Genomic DNA, 20,774 nt, shown 5'->3' with positions numbered 1-20,774 from the left:
TGGGTTACATGCACATGGTGCCTCTGGGAAGTAGATAAGAATGTTAGGAGGGGGGGAGGGTATGTCAGAGTATAAGTTTCAGAATTTATTTATTCACTTCCTGGATTGTCCTGATGCCTTTGTCAAAGCCTTGGTGATCCTTCACACAACGCTCTATCCAAGATGGGTTGTGTTGCAGAAAGGCGGAAATGGCAAGTGCCACTATGCTGGAGCATATATACGTTCCAGCTCTGCTTGAGGGTGGGTGGTACTTCACTAGTGACTTTCTGCAGTCCTCCAAAGTACAGGCCTTTATTTCCTTTTTTTTTTTTTCTCCCTGGTGTGCATGGTTTTGGAAATATCTTTGGAAAAAAAAATGCATTTGGTTAACCAAGAATTACATAACGTTCACACAACCATTAATGATACCTGTGTGTGAGTGTAGTAGCAGTGTAAACAAAGTAGAAGTACTTCAGTGCTGTGGCTGCTTTGTATTTGACTAGAACTCTCTTGTATGTTTAACTCAAGTTAGCTCTGTGTAGAAGATACATGTGTCAGTGGTCGGCTTCACTGCTTGCAGACTGCAGTGTGCTTGCTTTCTAGTATTACATAATTTTTTCTCATCCATGGTATGGCTCCTGTAATGTATTTGAAGGTAACGTTGAAGTATAACCTCATGTCTATTACGTCTAAGTTTTGTACTAACAAAGACTTTGCTAGGCCATTTCTGTTGTGATGGATTTCTTTTCTACAAGTCTGTTCTAGATCCTGTATAAACTGTGTATATATGCTTGCTAGAATGTCAGGATCTGGCTTGGCAGATTGGTAAGGAGGCAGGTCTTTTTCATTTTATTGCCAGTTATGTTGTATAAATGCTGCACACGAGCACCTCGCCCTTATAAGACACTGTAATATTCTCCCCCTTGCCCTAATTCCTTGCAGTGGAAAATTATCTTGTTTTTAATTACTTTATTACTGTAAAATAAGTATAATTAAAGCTCTTCTGCTGGCCTGCTGGATTTTACTTATAAGTTGAGTAAGCTCCTTTTTTCCTCTTTTCTGTGTTTAGATTTCTGAATCCGTTTGTTCAGTTGCGAAGTCAGACTTGCAAAGAAGATAAAAATAAAATTTGAAAGAATGTTTGTGCAATATTTAGGCATTCCCCATTAAAACTGAAAGACTTTTTTGCATCATTTAATTCTGTAAATGATAGTGACCTTCAAACTATTTTGACAGATAAAATCCAAGTTGAAGAATATTTTGAGTGTATTTGTCATTGGAATGTTTTATGGGAAACAAAATGTGCTGGTATTCATCAATTCCTTCACTCTTTTCCTGCTTGCTTGTGCTTTTCATCCTTTTGTTGTTAAATCTCAATGCGTTTCTTTTGTGGCTGAAGGATCTTACTTAATTATTTTGAATCGTGCTTAATTATTGTAGGTTACTATTTAGTCATCTCCCACTAGCTCAAGAAAAGTGAATAAAGGAGGTTTAACAGTGGTGTAAAGAATATGATAATGATCCAAGATACTGGAAGAGTTGAAATCGAAATGAAAGTCTTTGACATTTCTTTGAATGTTCATGGTGTCCACTGTCTGTCCTATGAGAAAGACTTAAGAACCCACCAGGAGGTTTAGCTTTAATTGACCAGAAACTTCCTAAGGTGTTCCAAAGCATAAAAAGAAAAAAAAAAAAAGAAAAAAAAAGTTTATTTAATTTACTGTTAGCACTTTATTGTGAAGTATTATGAATATAAGTGGGGCATGGATGCATGTAATTGTTGTGTCACTTTATACTGCTGAAATCACTCCTCTGTGTCTATTAAACTTGGTAGTTGTTCATGTAACTTGTGGGGAGCTGCAGTGTTTGGAAGGTGAATATTCCTGACTTTGAGTGCTGATACTGTTGTGCTTATTTGGAAAAGGTACTGCAGCAGAGTTGCAGTATTGGGATTATAAGAAGGGGTATGAAATCAGGAAATAAAATACGAGGCAATTATTCTTGTTTTACTGTACCTTCCTCTGTTCTTACTCTGTACATCACCACTGGTGAAATGAACTCCCTGGCTGCATCACAGGGCTCAGGTAAAACAATGATTTTTGCTTTCTGCATTGAACACGTGCTGAACAATCAGCAAGCTAACAGCAGTTCCACCCTTTGAGAGCTGTTTTGAGTCTAGGATGTGGCATTGTAAGCAATTGGTTGCTGGTTGCAGCTGTATAAGCCTGTCAGATTGGGATATCATATTTTAGAACTACAGTAATGACATCAGTATCTTGGATAAGAGCACTGATGGCTACTGCATTCCTCAGCATTCGTCTGTGCTTATAAAGGGCTATCAAAAGTGTCTCAAGATGCGTCAGACCTTGCGGAATGATTCTGTCATTCATTGAATTTCTGAGTGCTGGAGCTTTTTACAGATTTTTTGAGTACAGAATCTTGCAGCAAAACAATCAAATGCCTACTTTAGACGAGGTGCCCAGCAAGTGGCAAGCTTTTTCTGCACACACTCACGACTGCAAATGCAAAGCACTCGAACATAGTCATGTCTACCGTGGTTAATGTCAAGGACTGAGCTGTGTGCTGGAGAAGTATAAATATTAATCTTTAGGCAACAAAACCGGATTGTTAAAGTTGTGATTTCTGAGAATCAAGGTGAAACAAATAACGTGCACCTACATGTTACTTCCTTCATAGAAAGACAGTTCACTGCCTGGAGGTTTTCAGACGTGCTTTTGTGGTTTCAGTGTAGTGTGGTAGTTTAAATTTGTCAAGAAACTAGTTTCAGGTTTTGCAGCACCTTTTTTTTTTTTTTTGCACATTCATTTAAAGGTACATTCATTTAAAAACAACAAAAAGAAAACCTTGTAGCTGCTTTTACCTCTTTACAAAAGTTGTGTGTGCTCTAGCTGTCTCCAAAGTGAGCTTTAGATTGAGATTCTAGGCTTTAGATTGAGATTCTAGGCATTAGATTGTTACTGTAGGTTACAGGGAGACTTGATGCAAGTTTCTCATTCCTCGCTCTTCCCCAGTTGTCCCCCACCTTCCTCCCCTGCTGTGAGTAACAGTGTTCACCTTGTGAAAACTGTCAGGTTACAGCTGGATAGGTGCAGTTTGGGAAATTGTGCTGTTGTGTGGGTAAAATGATTAGGTAACCTGTAGTTAAACACCACTTAAGGATTGTTCCCTCTGGAACATAGAAAAACCAACTGTTGTCACCTGAGAGTAAGTAGACTTTGCTTAAACACACTAACCTAGAAAAATACATCGTGAGCGTAGTCAACATTTGTTTATTCTTTCTTACCACTTGGGGAGACACTTACTGTATATTTCTACTCCATGTGTTAAAAAATGGTTATACCATATTTATGTACAAAGGTATTTTGCTGATTTAGCTTTGCTGAATTACTTCTAGCTGTTTTTCTATAGTCTTACTCTAAGTCGGTATAAGCTTTATTAGTAAGAGATTTTGTTTATGTACAGCTAACTACACCAGTAACATTTCTCTATGGGCAACTTTCATGTGTTACATGCTCACTGAATTTGTATTGAAAACTGATAGGTTGAATGTTGCGTAAAAAATTATAAAGAATTAGATTTAATCTTAATTTGAAGTTTACAGCTTTAAATTAAAACTGAAATGGGAGGAGGGAAGGCTAGACAGAAGGAACTCTTTTTTCAACCAAGTTATGCATTCTTGAATATTCAGTGCTTAAATCTTGTGGCTTAAACTTAGTTCTATGTGTTTAATTTTCTTCTGCTGCTTTTTCTTTATTTAAAATGGTGATTTGGAATAATTTCAGCAAAACTGAATGAGATCGGAAACAATGGATTTGGAAATTTTCCTTTTTTTTTTTTTTTTTTTTTTTTTTTTTTAATTGTAGCTGTGAACTCCTGCTTTTGCATGGAGCAGAATGTTTGATTGAACATGACCTTACTTTCTGAAACTCTTTTCCAGTGGTTAGAGGTATCCAGATCATTCCTTGAAGAACATGTAAAATTCTAGAAAGAGTTTTTGTCCATATATGCCTGAATAGTGGTGGTAGTGTTTACTAGAGCAGGATTTCTAGAGCAATCTCTGTTGCCTAACACAAAGCAGTAGTCACACTATGTTTGACTAATGTATTAGTCTCTGCAGAAAAGTATTGCCAGGGGTAAAAACGTTTGGTGTTTCTGATCAAGATCATGCACCTAGAAAGTGGGCGTAAGAAAATGTGCTGTGTTATTTAATTGCAGCAGGCACTTGGATGCAGTGGCAGTTGGCTCAGATTACTTACACCAATGAACTCACTTTGTTTGCTCATTTTAGAAAAATAATAAGATGAGAAATTTATGTGATTGTCGTGTGTTTAGCAGAGGCCTATGAAAACTTGAAGGAACATGGGTAGAAGATTTAAAGTTGAGAAATGTTATTTTGCTTGTTTAAATGCATGTGGATGTTTTTCTAGTAACCAAATGTTAGCATAACAATGAAGTTGAATCTGAACTTGTCAGACTTCTACTGCATGTATTTGATTTTTTCTGAGGTCATTGATGTCCTGCACCATATTCAGGTTAAGCTAAGGGTTCAAGCTTAGCAATTAAAAATGTGTAATACTCAGTGAATGCTGTAAGCGAAGTATAAATTTATTGTAAAATTTGAAGTGCTGCTTAACCTATTTGATATTTGTAGGTAGTAATCTCATTTTGGTATTTTTTCTAAACAGTCACTTCCTCATGTTGAACTTAGTGTATAAGAAGGCCGTGTGCTGTACGATGAATCCATCATATTGCACAGTATATTCAGCTGCTGCAGCATGGGTGCCTTTCCTTCCTAAGAGCCAATGCTTAATAAAGCATTGTCCTCTATAAGAGTATAAGATACAAGTCAAAGAGCTTAGGAAGACTGAAAAAACTAGCTCAAAATGGATGAAACATTCATGTGTGCACAATAAAGATACTGCAAGTATATTGTGTGTACTTACACACAAAGACTCCCATTCTGTAAGAAAAGGTAGTTAAACTAGAGAATGTACATACTGCATACAAGCAAGCCTCCTGTAATCCAACCTGGCAGATTTTGACAGAACTGAGGATGGAGATTTTATATGCAGTATTTCAGAATTCTGTTGCTAGTGAGAAAGTCTGAAGGAATTGCTTTTAGTGAAAGCAGCGCTCCCCCAGAACTCTTAATAGCTAGAAAACAGAAGACTGTATCCACAGGAAAGTACTTTTTTTGTTTTGTAAAGTAAAACATTTTTTTTTTTTTTGTAAAGTGATCTCTTGTTCCTCTCTTCCACCAATTCATGTAGCTAGCAAAATAATTTTTCCATCATCTTGTGGGGGGAAAAAACCCACCAAAAACCAGTGACAAGGAAAGATCTTGCTATAAACTTACTGTACACATACTGTAAATGTATCTGAAATAACTAGCATGCTGTTCATTTATGAAAAGATTTTCTCCATCTTATTTACTACAAAATGCATTATGAACTAATTCATCTGTGCTAATATTTCTCAAAAAAATTTTTTTTGAATGACCAAAAATAATTGCTTGTTTTTACTTTAGCAGCAAGTAAGCTCTCCTGTTTATGTATAGGGGAATTTCAGTGCTTATATACTGAATAGTAATGTTAGAACTTAGTACATATGCATTGTTTATACATGGTATTACCACGTATGGGATGACAAATTATAAAACAGTGCCACAGGAGAACGTGATTCTGTCTTTTTGAAATTAATGTGCATTTTTATTGGGGATATTTTCTTGGGAGCGTTTTGGAGTTAGTTCAGTGCATGGAATGACGTTGTGAGGTTACCGTGAGGGACGAGGAGAGAAAAGCACTGACTGTATGCATGTAGTGTGTGTTAGTGTTGGAGCTTTTGGAATCTAGATGGCTTTCAGACAAGAGTTTGTGTTTTCTATCCTGCTTACGGAAAAGGAATTATTTTAAGTTGAATATGAAGCTGTCTTATAGTCACTACCCTAGCAGCAGGAGATTTAATAAACTGCAGTAACAGACATTCGTGGTTTTTTACTTTTTTGACTAACTCCTTTTTTTGTTGCTGTTGTTCGCTGAGTAGTTACGGATGCACGCGTGTCATGACACATTCTAACTTTGTGTTACAAAAAAAATGGTGGGAATTCAAATAAAAATTCAGCTTATATTTTACCTAGTATTTGTGAAGTACAGAAACAGCAACAACAACAAAAAGGATTATCATGAAAATTTTCCCCTCCTCTCCAAATTACTTTCCTTTTATAACTGTTGGTAGAAAAAATGAAAATAGCGCTATAATTTTCTGCGGCGTCATCCAGCTTTAAACTGGGAAAGGAATGCAGATCCTGTGTAGTGACATGGAAGTCAGATAATCTTAGAATTTTCTCAAATTCAGAAGTTGAGAAGTGGTAGAATTCAGGCCCTTTGGGGCTCTCTTGGATGAGTCCCCTCACTGCCAGCTGCCTCACTGGACAGACAGCCGTTAGATGTGGGCTTCCATATGGTCTGGGTGGGTGATGTGCTCATGTGCTAGCAGTGTATGTATGAAGTCTTGATGTATGAAGTGATGGCCTTGGTTCTGAGGTGACTTGGTGCTTGGGCAGCATTCTTGTTGTAGGCAAACGTTATTAAATCTGAACTAGGGTAAACCAGGTGTGATGCTTGGAGGAAAAGTTTTGTGAAGGATTTTCAGTCTTTGTGCAGCCTGTTACTCAATTGGCAGTGTACAATTTGTGTAGTTTGGTGGTTTTGTGTGTGCAGATTCTTTTGGAGTTGAAACTGATTGTAAACTCCCATCTCCTATATCTATGAACAAAGCAGGCTAATACAGAAAATTGTGCTGTGTCCCCTAACAGCTCACATTGCTTCTGCAGCTTGAAATACTGCTGTTGCCTTCTTTCTGCAGGGTAGGGAGTTATGTTTGAAGCTTTGACCTCTAACGTTAGAGAGCGCTATTCTGAGCCCAGGGTATCCTTAGGGTCTACTTAAGACAGATGCTGGCAGATCTGCTTCCTTTGCTTAATGGATATGTTTGTGTGGAGGATGTGGCACTGGAGATAGCTTCTTTGAGAAAAGGAATTATGTAGTTGATATGTATGATATTGTGGAGCATGTGCTTTCAGGGCCTAAAACACATGTCATTTAAGTTATCAGCAGTAAGAATTTTAATTAAATCTCAATGCTGAAATTTCATTTGTTTTAATGTAGAGTAGGTTGAGAGTAGCTGTTCTGTTCTGTTCAGTCATTGTGGTCTTATTCACTGGAACAGTGTTTATATAATACTTAAATTCATTGCAACCCCCTGAGTATATTTTAATTTCACTCATTTCACAGTTATTTTTGATACAGAGAATGTATAGTTAGGAAGCATCAGTGCAATTGTCTTTCCTCATTAGTTTCTTAAAACTGTTACTGAAGTAGTAGTATTAACTTTGTTCATCACTCAGACCACCTCTCTGTCTGCAGCACATCATCAGTGTGGATATGGTAGATCTTCCTTTTCATTTCAGTAGCATCACTTCTGCTGTATTACTGTTTTCATTTCTAATTACGTAGGCTAACTTTACACCATTAAGAGTTGCTCAGTACTACAGATCTATCTTCACTGATTTCATAATTGAGAAATTATGCAAGTACTTCTTGTAGCTTTTATTATTCTTCAGGACTATTAGGCAATTGAAGCCATTTTACCCTAAATAGTTCATTCTAGTTTGCTTTGAAATGATCTGTGAAGTACTGTTTGGAAATCTCATTTCTAGGGAATCACTTCTCTGGAGAAAAATGTGATGGTTAGTGATCTTTCATCTCTGGGCTCATTCTTAGAGAATACCCGTGGATATTTTTCAATTACTTTACAAGGAAAGATTTTGATTCTCTATATGAAATTGGTGATACCGGTTTCACACATTCAGTTTTATAATTTAATTTCTTCTGTGTGTTTTTGTTAATCTGTTTGCAGATGTGATGCAGATCCATCTGCCCTAGCTAAATATGTTCTGGCTTTGGTGAAGAAGGATAAAAGTGAAAAGGAGCTGAAAGCATTGTGTGTTGATCAGCTGGATGTATTTCTTCAGAAAGGTATGGTGTTTGTTGTGACTCTTAATTTTGAGTGAAAAGTCAAACTTTTAGTGTAGAATCCTGTGTTTATTTCTTAGCTTTCTTACTTGGAGGTATGTAATTCAATGTGCACAAAGGAATAAAACATTAAAAAAAAAAAAAAAAAAAAGACAAAACCACAGGTGTATAGTGCAATTTATAGGTTCTGTTTTTATTCCTGGAAGAAAATTAAGAATGTTAAGAATTACTGCCTGACTTAGAAGAATCTCTCTATATATTAAAAAATGTTCTTCTAGATGGTGGATAAAAAGATACCAAAAATACTGCAATTGAATGCCTGTATGAAACATTGTCATTATTGACATGTTTCTTGACCTTTAAAAGTCCTTTCAAAATATGAAGAATAGAAGCAAAGTGTTTAAAAAAAAAAAAAGAAAAGTGCAAATAATTGTTTTAACTTTTAGGTGAACTTTTTTAGTTTTTAAAAGCAAATATTAGTTTTGAATGCTGAATATTTATTTTTATTCTTTACTTTTAGAAACTCAGATATTTGTGGAAAAACTGTTTGATGCTGTGAATACAAAAAGCTATCTACCTCCACCAGAACAGCCATCATCAGGAAGCCTAAAAGTAGAGTTCTTTCAGCACCAGGAGAAAGAGACAAAAAAAGAAGAGGTAAGCACTGACATTATTTTATCTGTGCTCCTTTTTTCTTCATTCCCGTGGCTTACTTATTTGGTTCAACTTCATCATGTGTGTTTATTAACAGTCCCAAGTTTAGTCTCAGAATTTGCTCTGCAGCTTTAAAATGTCTGGCGGTTCATGCCTCGTATGTTGAGCATAGTGCTTCTGAACATAAGCTCATCGATAATACAATTTCCTGAGTAAATCAAAATGGTTCTGACTGTGCAAATGGAAATGGAGTTTCTGGGTGCTGTAGAATGTGTGGTACAACCTGCATTAGTTCTTTGCTCAGGAGACTGCTCTAATTAATGCTGCCCTTTTAATTTGCCATTCCAAATGACAGTCCTCATTCCTTCAGCTCCTTGATCCTAGAGATGTTCTGGCACTGGTGTTTGTATGGTTCTGTGACCCAGAGAAGAGTAGGTTAGCCCTTTATCAACAGCTGTGTAGGTTTGGTTTAGAGTGTTTAACCATTATGTCAACAAGGTGACCTGATGAAAAGACACTATTATGCCACTCATGGAACATTCTTGTGCACCCAAGTCATTCACTGTACCTCGATATGGATTTCTCCACCTGTACCGAAAGTAGATGTATTTTCAATGTAGCAAAATAAACATTTCTTATGCTACTTTATCTTCTCTCGAACGGTGTTCTCAATATTCTCAGAAATTTGAAATTTATTATGTTATTGTATTAGAAGTAAAAATCTTGTTCCACTTCAGCTGTTGCTGCAGACTTTGTTCAGTATTTGAGATTTCTGTATTTATTTGGTTGTGCAGAAGTCTTTAGTATAGTGTACTGATGCTTTGATCTAATGTATATAATTGAAATTCAGATAGTTAAAGAGGAAGAGCGAGAAAAGAAGTTCTCCAGAAGACTAAATCACAGCCCTCCTCAGTCAAGTTCGCGCTACAGAGATACCAGGTAATAAATTTTTCTTAATCTCTTGTATCTTTAATTGGAGAGATTTGGATTTTCATGACATTATAAATATTTCCTTTACATATAGTCATCTATTAAGTCTCAAATAAAACAGTTGCAGCTCTTATGCAAATATATTTAAACCTATAGTATGTGTTACAAGAAACTGTGTAAACTGTCCGTAAGCTTATGACTATTACTTTAAACTTTTTTGGATTTTTAATGTTAGATTTGTAATTTAAATTACAACACTTACTCTGCACACTGTTGAGTTTGAATAGCTGTAATTTTAATTAAGAAATTTTCCGTTCAGCTGATCTTTTTAATATTTTCAATGTGCAGAAGGTGCATTTTGGGGCAAAATCAATATTTTTACATTTAAAAATGTTCGGGATGATGAAAGTAAGATGCATAAACCGCATAAAAGTATTTTGATGAGAAAGGAAGGACTGTAGTTTTTTGCCTTCTATGTTATTTACCATTGGTGTATTTTTAGATTTTTAATTTTTGTAAGTAACATTAGGCAAAATTGCATGTTTAGAAGCCGCGATGAAAGGAAAAAAGATGAACGTTCTCGGAAGAGAGATTATGACCGAAATCCTCCCAGGAGAGATTCCTACAGGGATCGATACAACAGAAGAAGAGGGAGAAGTCGAAGCTACAGCAGGAGTCGAAGTAGGAGTTGGAGCAAAGAGAGACTTCGGGACAGGGATCGAGACCGGAGCAGAAGCCGAAGTAGAACACGAAGCAGAGGTACCAACAGTTGGTCTCTAAAATACGGTGAATGCTGCTTACAAAATTTAGACACTAGACTAAAACGCTCTGTTCAAGATGTACTAAAATTTCTATTGATGCTCTTGTTTTATTGTTAGCTTCTAGCTTTGTTTACTGTGGATATAAAGCTTATGTGATTATGGTCTCAGTTCTTATTTTCCCTTCTTTCCCACAGTTCTTCTCTATTACCTTTGATTGTGTTGGCCACTTCTAAATGTTGTGAGACAGGCAGAAAAGGCAGAAAAATATCCAATTTAATTGCATTTTCTTAAGTTCTAGGGAAACTCAGTATCTGATATCAGAATATGCAGGAATTAATACTCGCCTACAGAGGTAGAACTGGTGGAAACTACCAGTTTGTCAGCAAATTGCTTGTTAAACAGCAGAGTACAAGTCTGTTCTTTTTGTATTGCTCCCTCTTTGGTGTCTTGGGAAGAGGCTGAAATTACTATAGTAAACATGTGTGTTAACACACATATAGGACTTCAGGCTTCATTCAGTACAGTAGTTTTGCTCTTCAAATTAAGCTTCTTTTTAAAGCTTTTTCATCTGAAATGAATGCTTTTCCCTTATAGTTGTTACTGATAAATTAAAAAACTGCATTAGGAGTTGTATGATCTCTTTATCCTGACTTAAAGAATACAGAAGTTAAAATACTGCTGTGTAGATCTCGTATTTATTATTTTTCTTTGTGAATGGCTTTGCTAACGTGGTCTTACAAGCAGGAATGCAGAGCTCCTGAAAATTAGCAAATATAAATTTTTCAATCAGCTTATTTTGTAAGTTCTATAATTATATTGCAATGTGATTAAATCTTATGTTAAGGAATTTTACTTCTACTATTTTACTTTTACTACAATTGTAATTTCTTACAGTTAGTATCCTGCAGTAAAACCATTTTTCCTGTTTCTAAAAACATAAGGAAGTGCCTGCTTTACCCATACTTGTCTGCCACTTTTAGGACATTTTTATTAATATTTCTTTAATGTGCTGTTGTTAGAGTCTGCTAGCTTACATCATGTCGTGATCTTTTTGTTTGTTACTTAATTGATAGTAAGGTTAGAAAACAAAGGGAGTAGTTAGTATGTATTTAGAGTAACAAATCATGCTGCTGCTACATATGTCCAGGAGTTTTCCACACCTGTCAAGTATTATTACTTCTCCAGTCATGATAAGACTTTGTATTGATTCAGTGTGTGCATTTGCATGCAGACGGAATGAATATTAACAATGGGAAGCTACAGCAGTAATATGGTGTCTTGAAACATTAAAGATATATCACTTCTGTGTTACCTTCAAGTAGTGATTACTTTTTGTTGTTGTTTCCCTTTATTGAAGATAGCTTTCCAAATGAAGTTCTTAGAATACATGGATTGCTACAGATGATCTACTATGCTTGAAGTTAATTAAACTTTGTTTTATTATGGGTACAGTGTACCCTGGTGGTTGACTGTGTAATTTTAAGATTCCTTTTTTTGTTTTTTTTCCTGATTAAAAACCCTGCCTGTGGCAGGGAGGTTGGAACTAGATGATCTTTGAGATCCTTTTCAGCCCAGGGCATTCTATGATTCTATGAAAACCTGGGAATGTAGAATCATGGTATAGTTGAGGCTGGAAGAGGCCACTGAAAAACATCTAGTCCTAGTCTATTAACTGTTCTCAAAGCAGACAAACTGGAACATGTTGCTCAGGACTCTGTTCAGTCAATTAATAAACAGCTGTAATTGTGGAGGCTCAGCTCTGGGCAATGAGTAGAACATTCCAGTTACTATTTTTATATTTTGAGATTTATTGACTTTGAGTAAATAAACTTAATGCTTTCAGTGTTTCTGGTGAAAATGTACACAATCATCCAATTAACTTTTTTTTCCCCTCTTCTTTTCAGAAAGGGATTTGGGAAAGCCAAAATATGATATGGATAGAACAGATCCATTAGAAAACAATTATACTCCAGTTTCTTCTGTAACAAATATTTCATCTGGCCACTATCCTGTCCCTACACTGAGCAGCACTATTACTGTTATTGCTCCTGCTCATCATGGAAATAACACTACTGAAAGCTGGTCAGAATTCCATGAAGAGCAGCTGGACCACAACTCCTATGGAAGACCTCCACTGCCAAAGAAGCGCTGTAGAGATTATGACGGTAAGTCTAGGCTTTTTTTAATTGTTTGCTGCAGCTGTAATCAGGCTCCTTTCTTGAAAGATAATGGTCTTTTTATTTTTCACATTCTTCCTTAATATTGCTTTTTTTTTTTTTCCTATAATTTTTGAATGCATATTTATCCCACTCTTTAAGGACTTACCTTTTAGATATTTTTGTTAGTTCTTCTGTGTTTTCTTTCTATTATTAGATTTATTTTGTATGGATAAAGGATATTTATTGATTTTTATATAAAAACTAGTGGAGTTTCATCTGTTTAAACCAAATATTATACTTGATTGTTTTGGTCATAATTAGGGCCTCACTGATGTCATCAATTATTGATTTTATTCCATCCTGTCTAAGAGAGATTAAGTTTCTAGAAGACTCAATGTTAAACTGTTTTTTACAGATTAAAAAAGATATTAAGATATTTCTTAAAATTCAGTACTTTTTTGTGCTTACCTAGATCTTATGCTGTCTTTTTCCAAGTCTTATCAGTGGAAGAGACTATTGCAGTTTGTGCTGACTTAGCTAAATCCACCCAGTCAACCTCTTAACAGGATATGATTTCTCCCAACGTATTTTTCTGAGGCTTTTTTTCCTTCTGTATATCACAAGTCTGAGATCTAAGTCAGTTTATATTCAGAACATTGGTTAAAATAGTAACGTGTGGGGCTTTTTTTGTTTGTTTGTTTTTAAAGAAAATAGTCTCAGTTTTGCAGGTGTCACTCATGGGAACGCATAGTTGTAAAAGTGCAGTTGTTTTAAAGTTTCCTTCTAACGCAAGCTGAGCTGCAGAGTGTTGTGGTGTTGTCTATAGCTCTACAGAATTTTGGGAAAGGTTCAGAGCGTGCAGATGGATATACCTCTAAAAATAACATCTCCAAGCATGGCTGAAACTTTGTATCTTTAAAAGATCATCTGTACAGCAGCTTGTTATTTCCAGTTTTTGTGTACGAAGCAAACAGTACTTTGTTGGGAAGCTATGATACAGCTCTCCTCTAATCTTTACTGGATAGCTTATTGCAGCGCGCTTCTCCTGTCTTCAGTTTCACATTTTGTAGTGTCCCTCTGTGGAATTAATATTTTTCTTTAACTTTTCAATTTCTCTGTAACATTTCGTGAAGCTGTACGTAAAGCTCTTGAATGCTAAAAATTCTCTTTGTTTTTGGTGTTTCAGAAAAGGGTTTCTGTATGAGAGGAGATATGTGCCCTTTTGATCATGGAAGCGATCCAGTAGTGGTAGAAGATGTGAATCTTCCTGGCATTCTGCCTTTTCCAGCACAACCCCCTGTTGTTGAAGGACCACCTCCTCCTGGACTTCCTCCCCCTCCACCAATTCTGAGTCCTCCTCCTGTTAACCTTAGACCTCCAGTACCACCACCAGGCCCCTTACCACCTAGCCTTCCACCTGTAACAGGTACTTCAGGAAACAAACAAACAAAACATGCAGTGCAAAAAGGTGTTTTAAGAATGTTAGTTATGTTTTTAAAAAAACTGTACGATGATCTCAGTGTTGTTTTTTGTGACAGTTGTTGCAGTTTGGGTTGTACAATTTGCATATGAAGTGTGAATCTTGAATAAGAAATAACATTTCAGTCATGTTTACGCAAAAGCACAGCGTGGCATAGCAAAACTCAACTCCTTGAGTTTACTTGGAGAAATTGTATAAAAATGACTACTATTAGAGAAGAAGAGAAAACCCTGGAAACAAACAGCTGCTGGTCATTTAATTTGTGGTACTAAAATTAATGAGAATTCATGACTGCTTTAAGTTTACACCTAAAAATAAAAACATCATTTGTCATGAATTTGGAACCTAAACAAAATTTTCCTGTGTATTTATTCATTCATTAGAAAATGCTTTGACTCAAGCATTAAAAATTATTTGAAGACTTGTGTCCTAGCTGTCATTTTTTAATTAGCAGTTTAGTGTTCATGTCAATTACATGATTTAAAAACTTACATGATTTAAAAAACAATTTTATGTGCCTCTTTTTTCTTTTCCTTTTAATTAGCTTAAATGTTCCACTTGGTAAAACTACTTAAGAATAATTGGCATTTGATAGTACTTGCAAGGTTTTTAAACTTGATTTTCAGTTAATAGTATCTTTACTTAAGAATTTCTTTATTTTGCTTATTACAGAGAGTAACTGTCTTGCTGGGATGATCAGTTCTGCCTCAGTTAATGTTTACAGATCTGAGATGTCCAGATACATGATTTTGAGTCTTTTTACAAATGTATTTTACCAGTAATAAATTTGAAGGCCAACATTGACTGTTTATCTTTGAAAGAGTCACATTACCTTTTGTAGAAATAAATAAGCTCAATATTACTATGATGATACTAATGAATTTGATTCCCCGAGGAAGTTTTATGCAGCTTTAAAGAAATTCTGTTGGTGAAGATAAATACTGGGCTAGGAATGAGATTGTAGTATACAGAAGAAAAAAAAAAAAAAGTATGTTGAGTATTTAAATGCTTTTGTCTGTGATCTGAGTTAAGAGCCTTCTGCCAGTGGAGATGGTTTCATAGGAATTAATGTTGTTTTATTTTGTTTTAATAGTCTTAAGAACATTCTAGATCAATTTCCATATGAGTTAGTTGAGCATAAAGTAAGTATAGTGGATAATACACTAATACATTGTTTTTCTTTTCCTCAGGACCACCCCCTCCACTTCCCCCACTGCAGCCTGCTGGCATGGATGCTCCCCCAAATTCAGCAACTAGTTCAGTTCCTACTGTTGTTACAACGGGTATTCATCACCAGCCGCCTCCTGCTCCACCCTCTCTTTTTACAGCAGGTGTAGTACTGAGGCTTTGCCCACAAGGTTTGCTAAATAGAATAACATTGATTCATATTGTAGTGTGTATAGAGATAATTTCATAGTTTGAGATGATTGTATCATTTTTAGACTATGACAGTTACTTAACACTTTTTTTCTAATTTAGTTCAAGACAGAATTAAAAGAAAATGCATGTGAAATGTGAATCTTGACTATGAAATAGTGTTTTCATTGTAATAATAACTTAGCATGATTGTTGTTTAAGATAGTAGTTATACAACAGACTTTTCCATTTTAACTGTTTCTTGTAATTAGTTGAAATATAACACTTGCAACCTTTGTTTTTTTAACTGCAATTTATTTTAATTAGACAATTTATTTGTTACCAGAAACGTACGACACAGATGGCTATAATCCAGAAGCTCCAAGTATAACAAACACTTCCAGACCTATGTATAGACACAGAGTACATGCTCAAAGACCAAATTTGATAGGACTCACATCAGGTGATATGGATCTACCACCCAGAGGTATGCTCTCAAAGCTGTACTTATTTTATTTAGATTTGTAATTCAATTTACATTAATGTAAATTGAAGAACTTTTTAGAGAATCAAATACTGGAGAATGTTGCATTTTTAAAATATCTTCTGTAGGTAAGAAAAGTTTAATGAAACAGGGAATTTTTCTTATTGTTAGTTTGTGTGTTTTTTAGCAGATAAAATGTCCCCTTCCCCTCCCCCTGTATGATTCCTGTTCTTCAGAAAGAGCCACTGCCTTCCCCCTTTACCCTACTATCTTGTTCCTAGTTATCAGGGTTCTGGAATATCCTACGTTTCCTATCATAAACATTTTTGTGTGTGCCATCTAATAGAAGAATGGAGGTGTTAGAAAAAAATGGTGCAAACTTCAGGATACTGTGTGGGACATTGCGAATGGAGGCAGATGCTTTCTGTCACCCTTCTTTTGTTTTCCTTTTGTATGATGTTAATTGGACAAAATGAAAGCTATTAGATGTTTTTATCATGTGTTGATAGTTAAGATTAAAAAGATCAGTCTGCAACCAAGATTTGATGCAGTTTTTGAACAAGGATCAGTTGTGTTTTTTCAGTGCAAATTCAGTGCAAACAGAAAATACAAAAATTATCATTTTCATCTATTTACAGAAAAACCTCCTAATAAAAGCAGTATGAGAATAGTGGTAGATGCTGAATCCAGGAAAAGAACAATTGGTGCAGGAGATGGTGGAGTTCCTACGAAGAAGACTTGGTTTGACAAGTGAGTGGTCATTAACACAAGGTTGGCTTAATAGTTGCAGTTCAGTGGAGATCTTTTCTGCATTCTGAAATACATATAAATTACATAAATTGTAAGCAAGATAAAGTGTGAATAAACTGACTGTATTAAAATAAACCATATTATAGAGAGGACTATAATTGACTGTCATCTTTCAGAGACACTGCAGAGATAGCTAGATTTGTTTTTGGATTATATGTGCTCTCTGAAAGCTGAAATGATGTAAGATACAGAGCCTTGCTTTGATACTTATTAGAGATGTCTGAATTTAGTTTTTAATTTTATCATTGCCATTTTGGATTGAGTTGCCAGGTATGTAATTCCACATAGAATGTGGAATGTGGTGCTTAGTGTCCGGATGTACCTAGGATAAAATGTTGGAAGGGATTTTAAGACATTGCTGTGGTTGTGGAGAGCCTAGAACTATTAGAAATTTGTGATGGTGGTGAAGAGATTCAGGGGGAATGATTGAGAAGCAGCAGCGTGTGGAGAGAATTACTGTGGCATAGTTAGGAGTTACAACCAAAATATCATGAATTATCTTACAGATTTTTTGTGGTGAGGAATGGTGAGTGTATGAGTGAGCACAAATGCAGATTTAGAGGCCTGTGTACTGTATCCTTCTATGCTTTTCTAAAATTGTATGGGATTTGATTTTATTCATCTGCCGGACTGTGTGACATGTGCAATCCAGTGTAAGCATATAAAATTTTGCATTGTATTTGTTAGCTTAGTGTGGATTTCTAGCTTGTTTCTTATTTGTTGCAGGCAAAATTTTAACAGAACAAATAGTCCAGGTTTCCAGAAGAAGGTACAGTTTGGAAATGAAAACACAAAACTTGAATTGAGGAAAGTTCCTCCAGAACTTAACAATATCAGCAAACTTAATGAGCACTTCAGCAAATTTGGAAATTTGGTCAACTTGCAGGTAGGAGTCAACAAACAGAAGACAAATATGCTTTGGCTTATTGCTGGCAGTAATGACTAAAAGGAGAAATCCAAGTGCTTTTCAACTAATTTCCTGAAACTGCTCTTTTTATTTTCCTAACTTGTTTCTTACACGTAATCTCCCTGTTTTAATGAAATTGTCATTGATGAAGCGGAAGTGAAATGTTTCAGTTCCTGTTTAAGTTTGAACGAAGTTTAGTTTTCTCCTCGCAGATAAGACTTCTAGGATAATTTACGTAAAACCTTTTAATTTTTTTGGACTGTTTTTTCTTTCTTCCTTCTCCATAAGTATGGATGTAGTGTGAACTTTCTATTTTTTGAGGTAAATCTTTAATTATAGGGACCCTGTATTTCTCATCCAGAAAACAATCCCTTTGTTACAATTGCTTTCTGGTGTTTTGTCCCTGATGGTTACTTTCTAATCTATCTGATTGACTCAAATATTTTTTTTGTTTTGTTTTTTTTTAAACAGACATTTAGTAACACAAATGAGCAAAAAATTAGAGAAAGATGCAGAGGAGATCCAAAAAACTAAGGTTTAACTTTGATGTTACGTATTGTAGGCTGTGTGTAATGTCAGCATTTCATACAAAACTCAGCCTGATCTTTCATCGTGTTTCTTTATCAACAAGAAGTTTCAGACAGTAGTGCTTTCATGTACGCTTCCCAGCTTGCAGTGAAAGATTGAATGAAGAGCTGCAATACAGTAGTTTTGTGCACGCTGATACAACAGAGTGAACTTCCTGTGCCCATCTGAGCGTGTAGGGAACTGAAATCTCTCTTAATTGCACCTAAACTATTGAATGGCTAAATAAATATTTATCTGTGAATATGTGTGTACTAGGAGGTAGTATGGTTCTGTAAGGAAAGGAATGAGGGGAAGGGGATGAGGATGTGAAAAAGAGGGTGTTGAGGGACAGAGATTAGCAGCTGTGCTCTTCTTCTGGAGGATGTAATTTTGTTCTTTGAAGGTATCTGATATAATATGTTCATATCAAAAGGAGGAAAACTAAATTGAACTTTGTTTAGCTCTGATACTAACTGTGATACTGTTTGTTCACATCAATTATCTCAATTCCAGTGATTCTTCCTCATCTTTCAAACAGCTACACATATTTGCATTTAGAAATTCTGTTTGACTGCTGAGATCTGTTATTTAAGCGTATTAAAGTCTATTAGTGTAATCTCAAAATTTCTTCTTGACACAAGACGTTCCAAGCAGAATCATGAATGGGAAATGTTCATCCTCTGACCCATATTGGGTTTAAATTGTAAACTTCTCTGGAGTCTGTGGAACTATGATTTGTACTAATTGTGACACAAACAGAAATTCTGCATGCTGTATGTTTTTTGTTCTTTTATTTTAACTCTTAGGTTGCATATCAAGGTGATCCAGAAGGTGCCCTTATTCAGTTTGCCACACATGAGGAAGCCAAGAAAGCGATATCAAGTACAGAAGCAGTATTAAATAATCGTTTTATCAAAGTCTACTGGCATCGAGAAGGAAGTGTACCGCAAATCCAAACTACTCCACAGAAGGTAGAGGATCTAAGTCCGTTCTGTCTAGAATTTTATTTAAAATAATTGCTTTTAAACATTATTTTAAAATGTTTGTAGAAAAAGTAAGCCAAATACTTCTACAATATGGAATACTTGATGGCATTTGTTTCTAAATTCACTCTTTAATTGTTTCTTTGAATTCAGATAGAATATTCAGGAATATGACTGGGAGGTACTGAAAGAAAACCCTTATTTGACTTAAGGAGAATACAGCTGTGGTGTCATCTTAAGTAATTGAGGCTTGATGTCTGAATAATGTATTTTTTTACTGTAACTAATGCAGGCTTATTTTTATTTTTTCTTCTGGTGAGTCTAAGACGGTAAAAGTTAGATTTATTTTCTTGGAAGACGATCTCCATTTTTTTCCTAAAGATGCTGCTCTTTCTAGTCTGTTTTCCTTTCCTCTTCAACTTGCATACAGCTATAGAAGATAATGGTAGAGTTCATTTTACCCAAATAAGTCTATATTTTTGAATACATATCTATGCATTTTATATATATGTAGAGAGGGAGAGGAAATGCTTCCACAGTGGAATTTGCAAAAATTAGCCTAATTTTGTGGGAGCAGGTAGGAAATTTTACATTTTTGGGCTGATTCACATAGTGGAGCACTTATTCTTGGTTGTGAAGTGTTAGTTACAGCATTGACAAGTTTTTAAGAATATGAATCTAAGTACTGTTATGGAGCTTTGATTCATAACCTGTTACAAGCCAAGTTGGGTGTGTTGGTGTGCCTAGTGGTTCCACTAAAACATAAGGGACAGCTTGAATTTGCCCAAATCATGGATGGAGAATATTACGAGTTAGCATAGAGCGTAGAAATTCCCTTTTAATTGTATTCTGCCTTAAATGTATTTGCTATCAGTGTGGAACAGTATGTTCTATACTAAGAAAAAATGACACAGCCTTTCTAGAAGAAATATTGATGTTGTATACAATTATTTAATAAACAGGGTACTACGAGATTCTTTCAACTGCTGCTCTAAGTTTTTAATTCTTTTCTTGTCCTTGATGGCATATGTCATCATCATCCAGTTCTCTAGAGCAATCCTACCAAAAGGCATTTTACAAAATAGTTTCTGCTGTCCACTTATTTTGTAACGAATGTACTGCATACTAAAACTACTTCTATGGTGTGAAGACCCACCTCACTGTCTCCCCAGTGACATCCGTTAGGTTTGAGTTTGAGCTCTCATTTGTAAGTATCCTTGTTACTTTATCTGAAGCTGTGTAACTCAAAGTTACTAAGCTTTCCTTACATACAGTCAGCCAGAAGAGGGCAGTGCAGTATATCATTTACATGAATACAGATGAGCTCTCTCAAACAGGATAGTTTGAGAAGTCATTGCCATCACCTTATTTGCTGATAATGTCATCCAGCTTACAGTGTAAGATGTACTGAAAACCAAATATTTGGTGTGTTACTCAAAATAAAATATTTGCGACATTTTTGCAAAATCACAAATATACAGCTGTAAGAATTCTTAGGAGTTTTTAGTCAAGTCGCTTGTTTCCCAGTGCACCATCTTTGACATGTAAATCTTGGTGGTTTGACAGAGTTCCTCCAGATGTCTGCTCACGTACTGTGTCAAGAAACTACAATTCACAGTCTAGTGTGGAAGATGGAGGCGTGTGGTCAGT

The 20,774-nt window shown here is 35.5% G+C and overlaps 1 protein-coding gene across 3 annotated transcripts in view; it reads left to right on the top strand.

Moving 5' to 3' along the window:
* The window catches only part of RBM26 (RNA binding motif protein 26), a 49,514-nt gene that overhangs the window by 3,103 nt on the left and 25,637 nt on the right, over nt 1-20,774 (top strand). For 2 of the 3 annotated variants that reach the window (XM_042867083.1, XM_042867085.1), the window contains exons 2-12: nt 7,918-8,036; nt 8,554-8,690; nt 9,538-9,626; nt 10,165-10,376; nt 12,283-12,543; nt 13,724-13,963; nt 15,208-15,375; nt 15,720-15,860; nt 16,496-16,607; nt 17,394-17,553; nt 18,948-19,112. In XM_042867083.1, coding sequence (XP_042723017.1) covers nt 7,918-8,036; nt 8,554-8,690; nt 9,538-9,626; nt 10,165-10,376; nt 12,283-12,543; nt 13,724-13,963; nt 15,208-15,375; nt 15,720-15,860; nt 16,496-16,607; nt 17,394-17,553; nt 18,948-19,112 — 1,804 coding nt within the window. The remainder of the gene's footprint in view (nt 1-7,917; nt 8,037-8,553; nt 8,691-9,537; nt 9,627-10,164; nt 10,377-12,282; nt 12,544-13,723; nt 13,964-15,207; nt 15,376-15,719; nt 15,861-16,495; nt 16,608-17,393; nt 17,554-18,947; nt 19,113-20,774) is intronic. The other variant, XM_042867084.1, reaches the window with a different exon arrangement.

The sequence above is a fragment of the Lagopus leucura genome, unplaced genomic scaffold (genome assembly GCF_019238085.1).
Source record: "Lagopus leucura isolate 7727_CA_CO unplaced genomic scaffold, USGS_WTPT01 Super-Scaffold_100001, whole genome shotgun sequence".
Classification (NCBI taxonomy): Eukaryota; Metazoa; Chordata; class Aves; order Galliformes; family Phasianidae; genus Lagopus; species Lagopus leucura.
Note: the sequence above shows the minus strand (reverse complement) of the source record. Positions and strands in the feature narration are given on the sequence as shown.